The following is an 18,977-nucleotide window of genomic DNA, read 5'->3' as shown; positions in this document are numbered from 1 at the left end:
CACATTGAAGACAACCAATTCAAAGATACAATGATAAACTATTCTGGCTAAGATCAGAACAAAGCCTTTTAACATACTCGGAAAAAAAAGGCAAGATTGATGGAACTGAGTCAGTAAATAGGCATTTTCTGTGCAAATGCTTCCTGCTGCTGTTCTTATTTTCAGTTGCAAAATGTAGCCTCTAACTTGTATCTCTATCTTAGTTAGCTTATCTACCATTAAATCTTTCAGTGGCAACTGGTCTCTGAATTTCTTAAAGTTCAATCCAGACTCCTCAGGAATTAGAGGTTGGCCATGGTGCTGAGCACCATCAGCGAGAAGTAAAGTCGGTGAGCAAATCATGAGGGCCATATTACTTATCGTTAAATATTGTCATGAGTTTTCCCATCTTTTCCTCCTCAGCCTTTAAACCTGCCAAACACGTGCACTCGGTCTTTAATTTTAAATCATGAACAACGATTTCATTGGCAAAGGAAATTATTATGCATGCAAAGAGTGCAGAAATTTCAAATCAAGGCCATGGAAAATATTAGTTCTGGCACAGAATTGGCATCAATATATTCAGGAAACCATTGCCTGTATTTCTAGAATATGTCCTCATTTTTTAAAATGCCAAAAGTTGTACACTCTGTATGTTGCTGGAACATACCAGAAGATAAGTGTTCCATAAAGATATTCTGAAAAAAGCCTTTGCATGTGCACGTACCTTGGAGCATAAATGCTGAATTTTGTGTGCACACCTGAGTTTGCATTTTGTAACCTAAACGTATTGTTATATTGTACTTTGTTATGAGGAATAACGACTGTATATATAATCATTCATTATAAGCCCATGATGCATAACAAATACATGCATGGAGCAATATTTACACATTTGCTGCGTGCGCCAGCATGCAGGCACGAGCGAATGCATGATACTTCCCATGACACTCGAGCATGTTTTGTTGAACCTTCATTTACCTTATTTTTATCGCCGTGAATAGATTGAACCACTTCTGCTACATTCGCTGCAATTCTTAATTTTACATGAATTATTCTGCTGCCTCTCGAGGCCAAATTAATAAAAGCTTAAGGATTTTTAATTTGGCCAAGATCAAGTTACACTTGGTAAAACTCTTAAAACAATTGCACTTTTTTTTCCGAATTAGATTATGTAAATCTTACATTAATAATCCAAGCAATTTGGATGAGTTCTACATCTCTAAACTACTTGCATACCACCAAAAAACAACCCTAGGCGGAGCCTCACCTTCAAACCTGTCTCACCCCTGTTAGTCTGGACTTTTAACCAGACCTGTGCCTCAAAGAGTATGGACCCAGTAACCAAGCATAAGCACAAGAAAAAATTGCTCGTGAATTTAAATTTCCACTCGAGAACCTAACATCATTCTACCAATTGCTAACGCCTCTACCAAGTATAAACCCAACACTGATTCATTCAAATTAAATTTGCCTTGAGGTATGCACACTTTCCCCCTAAATACCATTCCAGGAGATCTCAGAACCACCAATGGTTATGGTAAAACTAACCTGATGCATCATCAGATATCATGACCTCAAGAAATAGTCTATAAGTGAAGCATATCGAAGCACGATACTCGAGGAACAAAAATTTCCAACCACACCTCATAACAAAATTTTAGAACTCTCGAACTTGAAAAGCAAGATATCCAAGACACTGTTTGACACAATAAACAAAATTCTGCCCAAGCAAATTTAAGTTTCCAATTTCACTAAAGTGTAGAAACCCAGAACTGATACAGGCTATCAAAATCTTAAACCTAAACCCCTCTGGACTTTCACTCATCATCATCATCATCATCATCATCATACTCAGCATCATCTTTGGCACTTGAGTTGAGGGCATTCAATCGTTCAATGAGTCTGGCTTTCCTCTCATCATATGTCAGCTTCTTCAAGTTAAACCTGCCAAGAAAACAAATAATAAAGGGGTGCAACATGGAAGCATCTGTAGCTCAATAGCCTTTGGTCAGTTCCTAATATTATATTTAGGAAACTCAAATTGAAGCATGGCAGAATGGTGGTGCATCAGGTGAGGAGCATCTCATCAAAACCAAACTATTATGAATGCATGTGACTTAGGGTCCATACCTCTTGTGCTCCTTTGGAGGTTCCTTACTGGATTTCACCAACGTTGGATCTGCTCGAATGGCAGCATGAACTTTCTTGTATAGCTCTTCCATGTCATCAGGCTCAATACCCCTCTTAATATATTCAATGAAATGAGTCTGGTACTTCTCTGGCTCATCCTCCATCAGCATCTGGTACGTTACCATGATAAGCAGAGTTAGTGAACAATCTAATTGGCTCACTGATACAGCCAAATTTCCTTGACAATCATTATGTTAGACCTGGTCCATATACAGGCATGTATAAGCAAACACCACACATAGACATTGCCAAGCGGCAAGCACAGAAAACCCTTTCTTGACATAAACCCCACATGCCCACATCAAAAACATTAAATGCGTGCACATGAAGTGGGTCAAGCTCAGTCTGTGCCACAATCCGACATGGACTTTCACCATAAAAGCCCACATCAGCATCTGGCTCATCCTCCATCAGCATCTGGTACGTTACCATGATAAGCAGAGTTAGTGAACAATCTAATTGGCTCACTGATACAGCCAAATTTCCTTGACAATCATTATGTTAGACCTGGTCCATATACAGGCATGTATAAGCAAACACCACACATAGACATTGCCAAGCGGCAAGCACAGAAAACCCTTTCTTGACATAAACCCCACATGCCCACATCAAAAACATTAAATGCGTGCACATGAAGTGGGTCAAGCTCAGTCTGTGCCACAATCCGACATGGACTTTCACCATAAAAGCCCACATCACAATCGAACACCAACTCTCTACCCCTTCACATCCACCCCACCATGTATCACATTCGCATATCTAAGTACAACATTAAGCAGCTTTGAGCTTACATTGTGCCACATATAGTCTATTTTTAACCTATACATGAACTACTGTCACCCTGAAAGCCCACATCACAAGCCAACACCAACTCTCTGACCCCTCACATCCACAACACCATATATCATGTTCACATATCCAAGTGCAAAGAATAGTAATACCAACATGGTAGAAGATATAATATAGATGGATAAAATATGCAGGTAGCATATTTTAGCATATTTTTATCAGCACAAATTCACACCAATAAAAAGTTGGAACAAAATGTTGGTCCCTTTTCTTTTGGATAACGTTAACCGACAAAAAGAAAATGAAGAATTAGTTGTACCAGAGCGTAAATAACATTTACCTCAATGAAGGGGCATTAAAGTCCAGAAACTTTTGAGGGAAAATTAAAAATAAACAGGGTAGGGAAGACGGAAATAAGGAGTAAGGCATATAATTAAATGAAGGCTGACCCTCATGTAAGAGGCAACATGGCCACCAAAAATGTATTTCCTGTGAACCTCTGCATCAAGTTGCTTTTCATCCTTCTTGAAACCAGCAAACCTCTTATCACTGTGAGGGATATCCAGACCACCATCTAATGCACCCTGCAGTCATTAAGAGCAAGAATTAACCGAAGATGAACACAACTCAAACTTCACTACAATATCCACTTCCACTAAGCCCATAAGCACAATCTAAGAAGCCTGGATCTGAACTATCATAAATCTTAAATAAAAGAATGTGATAACACATGATAACATGGTTATATGAGATTATCTGTACATATGCATATCCACTACTTCAGGATAAACTGACATATTCCATCTTAATTTACATTATGAACTTCCAACAATGGAACAACATATGTGATGAACTTGACATGCTATACAAAGGCAAACTCTTTACCAATGCAATAAAAGCATGGCTTTTAAGCTAAGAATATTCAGATCCTTGATTTTGATGAACCTTTCAATCCCAGAATGTACGGTCTTTGTTTCAATCAATATATCAGATTAAGTTTCAGAGATTGACATGGCAAGAGTCACCATTGTCTTTCCACGTAAAAATGAGGCTAATTTAATAAATTTAGTTTGAAGTACATTTTAATATTTCCAATTAGACTAAAAGAATGGAATCAGTAAAACACGTCAAAACTAAAAATAATTGTTTTTTAAATAAAAAAAAGATTTAGAAGAATAAAGAAAGTATCATTATAACCTTAAAATTTTATGAACAATGAATTGTTTATCAATGTAATGTGTAAACAAATGGAGAAATATCTTTAAATGCATAACTAAAGCATGGACCGAATAATATATTATAAGATAAAAACTATGGTAAATAGAATTTTGGATCTGGACATTCTAAGAATTACAGATAGTAACTATCAAAACTCTACCATCTAGAAAATGAGACAAATTATTTATATTTTAGATGAAAGTTGAACCACTTCCATTTGTAGACATTCCGAGAAAGGAATGCACTGATTCCAGCTTCTTTTTTTTGGGTATAATCATCATTGAAAATAATATCAACACAAAAGACTGCCAATTCAACATGGTGCAATCTGTTCTCATTTAAACCATGATTCGAAATGTGCAAACCTAGATAATTGCATCAACTCTTCTTTTACCATGTTATAAGAAATGTATAATTCTTTTAACTTCTCAATTTATTATTAATTAAGTCCAAAAATTCAAGACAAGAAATGTTCTTTCTCTATAAAGCATGTTGCATGATTTAGGCCCTGTTTGGGGGAGCTGTTGGCAATAGAGCTTTTATAAAAAGCTGTTTGCTGTTTGGTAACTACATTTCTAAAGTGCTGTGGCGCTTTAACATTTGTTTGATAAACAAACTGAGAAAGTACTTTTGTATGACAAAATGACCATAAAGGACATTACTAGTATTATACAATAGTGCATAATAAAATATAATATATATTAATACATAAATATATGACATAGTATAATATTAATATAATGTAATATCATATTATTATAATATAGTACTATAACATTGTATACTATAGGATAATAATTTAATATAATATTAAATTATTTAACATAACATAATATAATATTATATTATATTTGTAGTATAATATCATAATAAATGTATAAAATATTATAATTATTAGTGTAAATTAATTTTTCACTCTTTTAATGACCATTTATCTCTCTAACAAATTTTCTAGCTAGGTAATAAAATTGGTTAAATAATTACAAATATTTATTTTTATTTATTTATTTATTTATTTCATTGAAATATATTTATTTATTATTTTAACTATGAATTCTATGATCCGCCTGGAACTGCAAAACTATCCATGAATAGAACAATCAAAGAAGCTTTATTTATTCATTCATTCATTCATTCATTTACATATTTATTTATATTTTTTTCTTTTTCTTATTTTTCTTTCCTTTTCTTTTTTTTCTTCTCTTTTTTTCTTTCCTTTTCTTCTTTTTTTTCTTTTCTTTTTTCTTCTCTTCTTCTCCTTCCTTCCTCTCTTTCCTTCTTCTCCTTTCTTCTTCTCCCGCGAGGCCAGCGGTGCCAGAAGGGGGCCGGGACGGCGGGCGGCAGCTGCCGCGGGAGGAGGCCTGAGAGGGGACTGGGACGGAGGGCCCCGACGACCATGGGGGGAGGGGGGGCTCGGGAGGGGGCCGGGACGGCGGGCCGTAGCGCCTGCCGGGGAGGCGGCGGACATGGCGGCGACGGCCATGGCTGCCCCTTCCTCTTTTTTTGCTGTGGTGGGTCGCAGTGGCATGGGCGACATGCCGCAGCGGCGGCTGGGGAGGCAGCCACAGGTGGCCGGCGTGATGGCTGCCACCGTGGGCAGCCATGGGCTGCCTCCCAAAACAAAAAAAAAAAGGAGGGCCGGCGGCATTGAGGAGAAGAAGGAGATAGAGAGGGGATGGTGAGAGAGAAAGAGGCGGTGGGATGGAGAATTTTGGGAGGAAAAAGGAACTTTTAAATGGGGGTATTTTACTCAAAAATACAGCTTCCCGACAAAGCTGAAAACAGCGTTTTCGGAAAGCTCCAAAATGGAACTTCTGCCAAAAAGCTGTTTTCAGCTTTCCAAAAAAGCTGAAACAGCTTTTCCAAAATTTTACCAAACACCATTTTTGACCTAAAATTATTTTTGGAGGACCAGAAAGTGCTTTTTGGCCCTCCAAAAGCTCCCCCAAACAGGGCCTTAATGATGATGTTATTTCCATTAAGATGGCTCTTCACCAAAACCACTACACTGCTGTCATAACAGCTATAATAGATCATGAAGATGCAAAGTGCAAATACCTACAGATTTGCATTAAAATTTGTGATCTAATAATACATGTTACTAGTTTTAACAACATATGATGGTTTCTAAAACTGAAAAATAATATTATGGCAATTATGCATTTAAAATATTCAGTTAATATATCATAAAACATTAGATGTAGCAAAGCATATTACAATAGAATAAATTATTTACAGTCCATAAAAAAAGAAGGGCATAAAATACGATTCTATGAATGTTAGCGAGATAAAAAAAACATCACAATAGTCAGAGCACATTTGTAACAGCCATTGCCTATACATCTGTAGATATTGCAACGGAGATGCCTCAAAATCACTACAATGATGTCAGAAAACCTTGGCATGTGTACTGCATGGCAACTAGGACATAGAGAATAATTGTCATAAATAAGTGAAAACATGATATAAAGATTTTTGGGAGACCAGTTTTTCAAACATTTATAGTTTATTAATGATCATATTAACAAAAAATATTATGTTAATAATTCCCATAATTAAAATATTGGCAGCAAAAAATTTTCACATTGACAAATTTCAATTTTTCTAATAATGGTTTGTCTAACAATCATAAATATAATTTCATAAAAAACAAATTTTGAAAGAGTTTGTTGAAAGATTGATACAATGGAACACATCAGCAATGCAAACTTTATCCCATTAGAATTGCAAATTGGTCATATCTTGTCAGAATAAGTACCACAAATTTAAATTTCCATGGGTAGTATGCATACAGGCTCAAACAATTGCATGAACCACTCATTGACACAGTGGGATTTAATTTTAGTCAGGAAAGTATGGTGTTGATCCAACCACTTGGGCTTCCTTTGAATTGGACTTCTTCACGAAAATTCAACCCAATCTTTTGATCTTTCATGCAAACAAGCATACGCTACTTATAGGAACTGCTATCACTTACACTTCCATATGATCACAATAAAATTGTACTAATGGAAATTTAGTGACAATATTTTTTGTAAATGACGAGGAGAGAGATAAGAAAACCTTGAGAGCACCAAACACACGATTGCCTGTCGTTGTTCTGACAAGGCCAACATCAAGGAGAGCACGGAATGGCCTCCTGCTCTCAGCAGATTCAACAGAAAAATCATCACCAGTAGCCTGCCAACAAAAGGTATCAGTCCACATCATATTCTTAACAAGATGCCAAAAAGCAAGTACTCATCCACATCACTAAACACCAAACTCTATACCTCCACATTTCCCTCATATTCCTCATCCATTTCAAGCATCTTCAAGACACGGCGAGCAAGGAGAAGCCCAGTGCAATAAGCTGGGTTGATAATAGCAACCATAAATCTTCAGTAAGTTACACCACGATAAAATAAAAATGAAGAATGGAGACAATACACTGTAAAAGTACCTGCAGCATAATTGGTAAGACCCACTTCAAGCCCATATCGAGGGAGTTCATGGGAATAAGCTGCTGCAAGGACCAAATCACCAGCAATACTTGCAGATATTATTTGTGCAGTAATATCTTTGTTGGTCTAATCATATAACTCGTGAAGGATTTAGAATAATTATCATCAACCAAAACAATTAAAAATGAATAAAGTAATCAATCACAAACATGTCATTTCAGGATACAAATCGAACAACAAATCGATACTTGGGTGTGTTATATTTATTCTTGTCCTGATTTATCAGCCGAATCCTTGCACGATAGTCAGTCTTCCCCTCTGTTTTGTAAAGAAAGAGGACATCATCACAAATAATCTAAACCTATAATAGAACAGAACAAAGAAGCAAGACTATCATAATACGTCTTCTTCTCTTGAACTTCACTTGAAAACGCTTGAAGTAAGCCCTAGTCTTCAGGGTTTTGACAAAGGCCTGGCCATCACATAACATAACATGGCAAAGAGTTAACAAAAACATGAAAATGAAACTCAACTCTATATATCACCAATATTTGTTGTATATAAACATATTTAGCCCAAGTCTATACCCTAAAAAATAGAGGTACAGCGTAAAATAGCAACAAATATTTGGGAGACAGTTAACAGCTATAATGTGATGCAATTCATTATGAAAGGATTATTCTTCTATACATGTATCATACGTCCACCTAATAGATAACCCAAAGAGGTGTGTGTGTGTGTGTGGTCAATGAAATTGAAAAATAACGTCCAAAAGAAGATTGAAAACTTACATTGTCTTGCATGAAAGATTGATATAAAATAAGTGCAATGTTTTGGAAGGAAAATGAACCAATTACCCAGTCACAACAGATGTTTGGCATTGAGGTACATAAGACACACATAATAGTATATTGTATATACATACACATAAAACTAGCAATTAAAAACAAGCGAAAAAAAAAACACTCCTTGAGTTGAGAACCTGAGGCTAAAAAGAAAAGCACAGGAGAAAAAAACGCAAAAAAACTCCAGTTTTTAAAAAACAAGTTGCAGTGTATATAGGCACGTCAAAACCGTCCAGAACTAATTCAAAGATTCAAGAGATCACACACAAGACATGCACTTGAAATCCTTTATTATCACAAGGAGATCCCAACAAAGGTAACCCTAAGAAACTATTTCAAAACCCATAAACAAACGAATAAAAAAGGGGAGAGGAGATCCATCCTTATGAGCCCTAAGTAACGAATCGGGCTTCATAAACCCAAAAAAACACGAAAATCTAAAAGCAGAAAGCCCACGCCCAATGAATTCGGTTGTACATCAGTAAATCTTATAGATTAAAAGCGCCACGAAAAAGAAAAACTCCTAGTAACATTGTAAATGGAAAAGTGCGTCCACTTTGTGGTGCAACAACGAACCCTGAAAGCTCCGTAAATCTATCCAAAAACCCTGGAACATGAATCTCCAAAATAACGCGGAAAGTAAGCAAATCTGAGACAAGAGTTGTAAACCCTAGATGTTATATCAATGCGGAATCGAGTAAGAACCCAAAACCATAGTGTGCATGGAGAAGAGAGAGCGAGATGGATTGAGGGCTCTTACCATCGCGCTCCTCCGGTTCGGCGCTGCGAGATTCGATCTTGGCGGCAGTGAAGGGGAGTACAGAAGGAGGCTTTATCGACGGAGCGCCTCTCGGGTTATAAACCCTAGCAGTCAGATCTAACGGCTATGGTTCCTTCTCGCGGACCGACGGTCCAGATCGTTCGCGCAATGGCTTGGTGGGCATTTTACGGGTAGTTCTATATACACCCCCCCTATTGCTCAGCACACCCCCCAAAAACCAAAAAGAAAATACCCAAACTAACCTTTAGTGTAATTACCATATTGCCCTTGAAATTTTCTCATACACCCCCCCTTCCTCCTCCTCCGTTTCGTTTTGAAAAGAAAAAAAAAAAAACACCCCTCAAACCCCCCTTAAACCCCCCTTAAACCCCTCCTCCCCCGTTCCCCCTTCTCCCTCTCGTCGCCGGCATTCTTCCGATCTCCGACCACCTCGCCGGCTTCTCCCGGAACCACCTCGCCGGCTTCTCCCGAAATTTTTTTTTTTTACGGTTCGTGCTCCGTTCGGCACTGGATCGCCGAACAAAAGGCTTCTGTTCGGCTGAACAGTGCCGAACAGAAGCCTTCTGTTCGGCAACCCTCAACCGAACAGATCTGTTCGACTGCACAGTGCCGAACAGAAGGCTTCTGTCCGGCACTGTTTAGCCGAACAGAAGCCTTTTGTTCGGCGATCCAGTGCCGAACGGAGCACGAACCGTGAAAAAAAAAAATTTCGGGAGAAGCCGGCGAGGTGGTTCCGGGAGAAGCCGGCGAGGTGGTCGGAGATCGGGAGAATGCCGGCAACGAGAGGGAGAAGGGGGAACGGGGGGGTTTTGGGCGTTGGCGAGGTGTTTTGGAGGGAAAGAGCGGGGTGGGGGGGTTTGGGGGGTGTAGAGAGCAATTTAGGTGAGGAGGTGGGGAGGGTGGGGGGTAATTTAGGAATTTTTAATTTTTTAGGGGTGTCCTTAGCAAATGGGGGGGTGTAGAGAGTATTTAATTTTTTTTTAATTTTTGGGGGGTGTCCTGAGCAATAGGGGGGGTGTATATAGAACCACCCGCATTTTACTAATTTAGTAGGTTGTTTTATTATATAAATGGCCTTACAATTGTTAAAATTTACAACTGAGGCAAGGGTTACGGTGGGACCATGGGATTTCCATACGGGATGCAATCTATGATTGGGCTAACAAACTAAATCTCAGACGTGATCCAACCGAAAGCTCGACGTCTCGATACCAAACTTCATATCAGTGCTGCACTAGTACAGTATTGATATGGTACGGTATAGAATTTTTTTGGTATACCAAGTGTTAATCAGTATGATACAGTATAATTCGTACCGTTTGGTTCAGACTGATATAGCATACCTTCATGTATTTCTATCGACATAATATTAATTAGATTCATAAAATAATAATGTTTAAATATCTTTCATGGGACCTTTTTAGTTGACTTTCAAGTTTGCCATCCAAGTTCCAGCCTCTTATCCGACAAACAGATGCATACACTTTGCCTTTTTCCTCGAGTCAATCACCAATCATCCATATACCCTGCTAATTTTTACATTTAGTGCATAACGAATCGAAAAAATACAGCGGTTGGATGCAATTTTCTTTGTGAACATATGCACATAAATGTCCATGTGGTAAGTAACTACATGTAAATTATTCCCTACATTAGTCCCATTGTGTGATAATTACATATATTTCCATGATTTTGGCATCTCACATTATGCTTGTTTCTCTCTCTCATGCCCACCTGAAATAGAATAGAAGAAAATCTCTTGGTGATAAGCTTGGTGTAGCGTGGACGACTTGAATTATTTGAGTTCTAGCAGCTGCACATCCACCTCAAGTGCTAAAATCAACTCAACTTGATTTTTTGAGACATGCCAGACTTTGGCTTAGCTTGCATGAAATATGAACTTTTTTCGCTAGGAAAAGCTACTTCGAGATGATTTGAGGAGAAGATGGAGCACAAGGTGTCACAATGAAGAGAGGAACATGGCAAGAGCGAGGCTGGCCAATGGTGTGGTGTATGTTTGTGTCCAAACTTGCACTCAATGCCTACTCTAGCTTGTTAGCTAAGAAAAAGGAGGGGCATGGCTTGAGTTTGAACTGCTTTCTACCCGGGCTTCAATAGAACTGCTCCGAGGCAGCTGGAAAGTTCTTTAAATGGTGCACACTAACCTTGTATTCAAAGTCACAGAAATTCTTAGTTTGAATGTGATTATGCATTCATATCTAAAGCTTTTAACCAGTTCAACCAATTTGCAACTGGTAACACTTGAGCTTTTAACCAGTCCAGCTTCATGTAACTGGTACTACTTGAGCTTTTAACCCAATCTAATCCAAATATTCAAAGGAGATGGACTCACATTCGAATGGAAAGGAGGCTGAAACAGCTGCCTCACCTGGATCCCCTCCTTTCTTCTTATCTTACCTTGTTAGTGCTGCAAAAACATGCTAGAAAAGAGGTGGTCCAAGAACAGTTTCTGTGCTGCTGGAATGATGCTCTAAGAGAAGGAACAGGATGTGGAGTATTTAATAATACAGAGATATGTTCTCTGCTATGATAGCTATATAGGATGCCATGCAAAAGTCACTATAACTGATGGATCAAGTTTTTAACTTAGTAATACATGTGTTGCTCATTATCAGAAATAAAGTGTTTTTGCCCCCTTGCTGGGCATTTCTGCTGAACATTCTTGGTGCACCTGCCTTCTTTGTGTTATTTGGAAAGATGGTTTGAGAAAAGGGACAACATCCTGATGCACTTCTCATTCTGTTGCCAGTCAAATGCCTTATCCTGAATTTTGAGCTCCAATTCGTATACCAAGTTGCTTGATAAGGAGTGTGGAGGGATACGAACTTGCTTGTAATGGCCCCAATGATGGCCAGCCTCACGCTTGCTGAAGATGTTTTGCTTTTTTCTGAAGTTAACATCAACCAACACCTCATCTCAAGCATCTGCATCTCAGAGAATGAGCCCTGGAGACCAACTTAGGCACTACTACTGAAGAAAATAGCTGTAATATTAGTGGAGCACCACATTGAAGACTAGTTAGTGGAGCACACCAATGTGGTGAAAAATTGGATCGACGCAGCATCTCCTGGCTGAAGCTGACATCAATGCAGCCATAATGAGTTCATAGAGCCATCAATTCCTTTGAAATCTATGCATGCTTATGTTCTTCCAATGCAATCCAACGTAACACAGTATGCCCTGTTCCATGGTTATCTCTGAAGCACACAAATGAGTTTTAACAGTGTAATGCACACTGCAGCCAAAACATGTTTACATGCTCACAAATCATTAACACCAGTAGTTCGACTACCATCAGATGATCAGAAGACTGAAAACCTACTAGTATCCAATTAAGTATTATCAACTCAGCACTCAAAAACTTGCATTATTTACTGAATGACTCAATTATCAAGAACGAAATCTAAGGGCAAGCATATACACTTGTGCCATCTCATGTCCATGAAAGAAAGGCCATTCATCCTAAAGGTTTCCTCATCAGGATTACAAGCAATGTTGCAATCATTTCTAATAATCTGGAAACTGACACGGAAGAATATCACATCCACATAATTAAATGTAAATATTCTGGTCACAATGAAAACAAGTTATTAATAGAAAATCAACACTGGTGTTAAATTTAAATAACTTTGAATAAAGCCACTTGCAAGAAGCCACCACAAAATTTATGGCATAAGCCCATCTGGAATCATCTTGTGTCTGGATATGAAAGATGAATGATAAGTATTAGTTTTTAGAAGTACAGGGATGAACAATGAGTCTAATGAGTTGATACTTTTTCTCAAGCCACTTCATTTGGAAGTATAGCCGACCTCCCATCCAGCCTGCAGCTGAAAAATTCTACTGAAGATATCTCAATATTACAAAGTCTCTGAAAAGAATTGGTCACATCTTTATCTTGAATGATGATGTTCTGAATTATTGAAGCAAACTGGGTTAAACTCTCAACTGATAGAGAGAGAGGCCTTGATACGGTCAGCAATGTGAGGAAGAGTTTTTATATTGTCGTCAATGGCCTGATTGACACAGGACTCCAAGTCATTCATGGCACTTGTTTTAATCTGCTGGAGTTTTGCTGCTTCAAACTTGTCTTGGCATACCATTAGAGACCGGTTCATTCGTTCCTGAAGAGGAAAAGAAATAAGTTGAGTTGCAATGACAGGGGGAAAAAGCTAGGGCATGGTACTTGTTCTGATATTGCAGTGTTTACATAGTTGTAGATTCATAGCTTATGAATATCAAAGAAATATTATGAAGATGTAAGTTATAACAAAGCATCCTACTACTGTCATATAATTCATAGATGGCCACTAGAGCATTAGACAAAGCAAAATGATTTTGATGCTAGTATTATTCTGTTCATAGTCCATAGGCTGAAAATTGATATTTGCATGGATAGATCCCTGATATTATCTTCACAAGTGAAATAATGTCATAAGAACTAACAACCTTGCTAAAATACAACCTTGAGACTCTCCATAGTACATACTAGAAGTTGAAAGTTCCAAACTTCTTCACTCTTTTATTGCATGGTTGAAAGTTGAAACACGGTATGAAGCTACAATCCAGATCTCGTATTATTCACCAACCTAAATTTTCTCCTATTTTGTACAGCTATACTTTAAAAAAAAAAAAAAACATCCCATTTGTGTGTCTGTTCATTGTTTGAACCAATGTTCAGAATGACGAAATTTAATGAACTGAAAATTAATGGAGGATGATATTGACTTATAAATTACTGTTGAATGCTGCTAAGTTGATACTTCCCATTGGCTCACTAAACTAATTTATTATGTTATGTTTCTCATTACCATTAGATTTTAAATGTATTAATGTTGGGTCCCCTTTGACCTCTAGGCACCTGCCTAACAGCTCAGTGCTAGGAGGCCATTGGGCCTACCCACCTACCAGGTGCAGTTTTTAAAATGTTTTTTCTGATTAAAAATTATATTTCTCCTAAAATCAATTCGAATATGGAACCACATCCTATATGTCATGCTATTATTGCATGTGCTTTATGAGGAAAAGAAATCAAAAGAGGGAGGAGAAATGAAATTGTCCATCTCTCTGTGCAAACACCTATTTGGTATCTGAGGCTTCAAATGCACCAATTTGAGAGTTTGGATTTGGCTGAGTGAAATGAGATGAGATAAGAATTTCCAATCAGCAGTATCAAGAAGAAGCTGGTTCTTTTTCTTCTCTGGAGATAGAAATGGACGTAGCAGGTTAGGTAGGAATGAGAGGGAGAAAAAAAGGTACGAGAGGTGTTTCTACAAACTGCTCCATACAAATTTGTTACTAGTCAAATTGTTACAAATGCAATATAACAATCCTAAATACTAAAAGTTTATAAGACCAATATAAATCACACTAGCTAGTACTGTCATGGCACTACACTATTACTAAGTGAGTAATATTTGAGTGTGGTAAAAATTATAAAATCTGAATAACTAAGAAAATCAAAAGAAAACTCTATACATACACACATATATACTGAAAGATATAAGATATGTTAACTTAAGATAATATTTAACCTAAGAGTGTTCTGCTTGCATTATCAATTGCTATATTAGAATTATAACATGCTTTATACTAAAGCATGCAATCAAAAGATATTGCAAGCTCCAATAATACCCTTTTTACATCTCCCATTTCTAAATTATTGCATCTTTTACAAGAAAATGAAGTATAATAAGAACAACGAATAATTATTAAAATTAGAAATGAGAGTTCGTGCATTGATCCAACGCTAATCTGATGCATGCAAGTGCGGACTTACATAATTCAAGCAAAAGTCCTAAAAGCATAGAACCTGCAATTTGAAAAAGAAAACACATCTTTTGCATAAAATACTTTTATCAACTGTCCCCCTTACTCCTCTAGTGACCTTGTATTCCTTCTTCAAACATCTTGCGCATACTATATCCCTTTGCTCCAAATGTAAGATTACTCGTTCAATTGCCTTTGGACCATCCTCCACCAAAAGTCCAGATTGATTGCATCTCAAAGAAGTCAACTGAGAAACTTCAAAAAGGGTCCAGAAATCTAATTTCCTATACTTGCCCATCCTGGTTGATAGACATATCCACAGGTGTCTTTTGCACCCAAGATGGGATTTTGCAGCCTCAAAACATCAAATAATTGGCTTCAAGCCCCTGCATTTATGTTTATATCATCATCCAAGTCTTGAGTACTCACAAGTCCTGTTGCAATACATTGATTTAGATACAACAAGGACCCATGCTTCATCTTCTCCAACGATTTAAATTTACGATTACGATTGACCTTTGTAGCAGGAATCTTCCACTTAGAGCAGTGCATCCGCTTTGAAATCTCCTCATAAACTAATCCTTGCACCTGCTTTCTAAGCATTTCCTCCTTTCCTTTTTTATGAGAGCCACTTTCCCTTACCCATGCTTTTCCACATCCACACCCGCTTCTGATAACTAAGGGATCGACAGCTACAATGAACCATCATAATTGCTGAAATGTTTTCTTACTCATATTCTGGAGTGTTAGTCCAATGCCCCAAATTAACGGCTGTAATTTCTCTTGTTTCCCTTTTTTTGAACCAAGCATGTGATATCTCGCAATAATGAAAACCTTAGGCACCCAATCATCCATCCCCAACAATCAACTCAACTCAAACTATTAATCACAAGACACCACAACTCGCCAAAATTTATCTTCATAGCAAACAACAGCAAATATGTCAATCAAAGAAAAATCAAAGAAGTCAATTTGGCTTATTGAAGCAAAGGACGAACAAAATCAAGAATACCTGAAATTTGGCCATTTCAGTTTCGACAAGATTATTGGCATTGAGAACCGGAACACTGCAATGCTCCACGCAGTTGTTTATATCCTCCTGCCTCCTCCTCCTATCGAAGCATTCATATGCACATTTGAAGTATGCTTGCTGCAATGCCCATTCAATTTAACAATTTGTCATAAAATCTTAATAAATAGGGAAAAAAATCAATTTGAATAAGCAAGTTACAAACTTTTAGAAATAGAGTTGAAATAAAAGAAAATACTGCTTAAAGGAGAAGAACTGGCATCACAAAAAAAAAAACAAGTGGGGAGGGAGGGGGCTTTAATTAAATTAAAGGAAGCACTATATTTATGAGAAAAAAGTATAAAAAAATAAGATAGATCGAGAAAAAGGGGTGAAAGCAGAAAAAGAGATGCCTGGAGGGTGAAGTTGACGTGGTCTTGGATGGGAGAGAGCTGGTTCTGCGCCGCGATGTTCGCTTCCTCGAGCTTCCTTCTCAATCTATCGGATACTATTCGTTCTTCCACTGCCGCTACGTGATCCATCTCTCTCTGTTTCCCTCGATCTCTCTTGGTTGGCTGCTAAGAAAAGAGGAAGAGAGGGGCTCTGTCGCCGTTTTCGTTACGATACTCCTCCGCTTTTTAGGAGCGAAAAGGCTAGGGGTTTGGAGAGCGCTCGGTGAAGAGGATTCCGTTACGATACTCCTCCGGAACGGTTTAAAGCTACGCAAGCCAAACCCCTGTCAAATTCAATCCTGTTTTCCATTTTAGGTAATGTTTGTGTAACAACCCATGACCTCACCCAAAATAGCTAGCCGAAAGTTATTATTTAGGTTACTTGATCCTGTATAAGTACCCAAGATCTACCTAGCGAATAAATGATGTGGGACTGACGTCCTCGTCAGGCTAAGGATTCATATCTATTCAAATCTAATCACAAACACCACGATTGGCCCGTAGTCAGCCCCAATAGATCCGTGCTGTAGTATCTCCTAGTCCACATAGGTTATGGGCTGGGTCCGCTCAGATACCATTTGTAACAATCCAGAAGCTCACCCAAAATGGCTAGCCAGAAGATATTATTTGGGTTCCTTGATCCTGTATAAGTACCCAAGATCTACCCAGCGAATAACCGATGTGGAACTAAACACACGCCTGCACGGGTCCTCACTGTTTGAATCAATTTTTAAACTTGATTTTTTTCTAATAGAAAATTTTCAAACGAAATGTAAAGAGAGAAAAATTTTTATTTGATCCAAAGTTACATGAGATCTTTTACCTTATGTTTAGTTAACCATCATTAAAATTTTAGAAGTTGACTGAAGTCCTCTGTGATTCGGATTTGAATAGCAAACACCTAGTCTTTCAATTATAGCTATCTATATATCATATATCAATATGATGCATATAATCACAGTCATGGTATAATATATGAAAGTCTATGATTGATAAATTGGATCTCTCCAAGTCTAAACTCTGAATAGAAGAGGATCCGACCGAGGGTGAATGATGAGTTATATCTAACTCTCCGGGCTTTTCTCCTGTTATGATGGAGGGCATTGTTTACTTATCTATTTCTAGACTAGGTGCATCAAATTGTTGAATTTGGACATGTGATGTTAGGGGTGAAGCCGAGACTTGCTGAGAAATAATAGTCTCACATCGAATAGCTTAAGAACTATTGTAGTGCCTAGATACTTTTGGACCCAACTATCCAAAGTATCAGAGCCTGTTGCCCCTCGTTACGGGTTTAGTCCATCCGGCTCAGAGAGGGTATTGAGAAATAATAGTCTCGTATCGGATAGATTTTAATGCCCGGGTTTTAGATAAGATCTTAACAAAATTAAATTTATTTATATTTTTGACCTTAAACCTCTTGACTTGTTTATATGATAAGTGACACGAGTAGCAAAAGTTACAAAAAATTCATACTTCTTCAAGATTAAGACTCCATTTGGGGGAGCTTTTGGCACTTTTTGGCCCTCCAAAAGTGCTTTTAGATAAAATAAGGATGTTTGGTAAAAATTTCGAAAAGCTATTTTAGCTTTTGTATGAAGCTAAAAATAGTTTTTTTGGAAAAAAACTTTATTTTAGAGCTTTCTGAAAGAGTACTTTTAGTCCCGATCGGAAAGCTATTTTTTTGGCCAAAATATTCGTGATAAAATATAATAATTACACAAAATATCCCTTTAATAATTATATAACCAATTTTATCACTTAGCTAGAAAATTTGTTATATTATGAAAAATTAATTTACGTTAATAAACATTTTATATCTTTATAATTGTTTTATACTATAAATATAATATTATATTACATTATATTATAATACATTGATATGTTATGTTCAATAATTTAATATTATATTAAATTATTATGCTATAGTATAGAATATCATATTACTATATTATAATAATATTATATTATATTATATATTTATGTATTAATATATATTGTATTTTATTATGCTTTGTTGTATAATATTATATGATGTACTATACCAAAAGTACTTTCTCAATTTCTTTACCAAATACATGTTAAAGTGGCGCAGTACTTTAGAAATGTAGTTACCATTTACCAAACAATAAATAGTTTTCTATAAAAGCTCTATTTCCCAAAGTGCTACTTCTGAAAGTTCTGTTGCCAATAACTTTTCCAAACGGAGCCTAAAGCGTTTCTATGGAGAATATTGTGGATATATTGGGCTTTTTTTTCTTCCTTTGAGCGCATATATGCTACGGTGGTGTGGCAAGAAATGTAAGATGGATGGGAGGGAGTTCCCATACTCAGATGCATGGTTTGAAGGTGAATGGCTGCTAGCAAATTTAAAAAATAATCAGTTCTTTTGTAATTTGTCTTCCATATTGTAATGGTTAATATGGAAAAGTAGAATTTTCTCCTGAGGTAGTGCAAGATTGATCGCAAAATATGCAC

General features: G+C 37.1%; 2 protein-coding genes across 3 annotated transcripts; both read right to left on the bottom strand.

Annotated features, from left to right (window-relative positions):
• Positions 1-1,629: 1,629 nt before the first annotated feature.
• Positions 1,630-9,400, bottom strand: LOC103708588 (large ribosomal subunit protein uL18-like). 2 transcript variants are annotated; one of them, XM_008793596.5, is made up of 9 exons: positions 9,228-9,400; positions 8,025-8,094; positions 7,849-7,940; positions 7,622-7,748; positions 7,452-7,531; positions 7,243-7,359; positions 3,411-3,545; positions 2,113-2,282; positions 1,630-1,926 (listed from the first exon to the last, which is right to left on the bottom strand). In XM_008793596.5, exons 1-9 carry the CDS (start codon positions 9,228-9,230, stop codon positions 1,800-1,802), a joined length of 921 nt encoding a protein of 306 aa, XP_008791818.2. In that variant the 5' UTR covers positions 9,231-9,400; the 3' UTR covers positions 1,630-1,799. The 2 variants fall into 2 exon arrangements, with proteins under 2 accessions (XP_008791818.2, XP_088566313.1); XM_088710187.2 differs by lacking the exons at positions 1,630-1,926; positions 2,113-2,282 and adding an exon at positions 2,317-2,589 and having other exon boundaries at positions 9,228-9,360.
• A 3,373-nt stretch (positions 9,401-12,773) lies between these two features.
• LOC103708587 (uncharacterized) lies at positions 12,774-16,680 on the bottom strand. The gene is made up of 3 exons (XM_008793595.5): positions 16,461-16,680; positions 16,051-16,188; positions 12,774-13,393 (listed from the first exon to the last, which is right to left on the bottom strand). The coding sequence occupies exons 1-3, from the start codon at positions 16,587-16,589 to the stop codon at positions 13,214-13,216; spliced, it is 447 nt and encodes a 148-aa protein (XP_008791817.1). The 5' UTR covers positions 16,590-16,680; the 3' UTR covers positions 12,774-13,213.
• Between the last annotated feature and the right edge of the window lie 2,297 nt (positions 16,681-18,977).

This window comes from Phoenix dactylifera, chromosome 13 (genome assembly GCF_051530095.1).
Source record: "Phoenix dactylifera cultivar Ajwa chromosome 13, Ajwa_hap1_PhDact_Kaust_v1.1, whole genome shotgun sequence".
Lineage (NCBI taxonomy): Eukaryota > Viridiplantae > Streptophyta > Magnoliopsida > Arecales > Arecaceae > Phoenix > Phoenix dactylifera.
Note: the sequence above shows the minus strand (reverse complement) of the source record. Positions and strands in the feature narration are given on the sequence as shown.

Coding starts and splice junctions, on each gene's coding strand:
- LOC103708588 (XM_008793596.5), bottom strand. Junction 7,941..8,024: donor GAAGTTCAAGAGAAGAAGAC/GTATTATGATAG, acceptor TTTACAAAACAG/AGGGGAAGACTGACTATCGT. Junction 7,532..7,621: donor TCTTACCAATTATGCTGCAG/GTACTTTTACAG, acceptor TTATCAACCCAG/CTTATTGCACTGGGCTTCTC.
- LOC103708587 (XM_008793595.5), bottom strand. CDS start 16,589: ATGGATCACGTAGCGGCAGTGGAAGAACGAATAGTATCCGATAGATTG. Junction 16,189..16,460: donor ACGTCAACTTCACCCTCCAG/GCATCTCTTTTT, acceptor TGGGCATTGCAG/CAAGCATACTTCAAATGTGC. Junction 13,394..16,050: donor CTGAAATGGCCAAATTTCAG/GTATTCTTGATT, acceptor TTTCCTCTTCAG/GAACGAATGAACCGGTCTCT.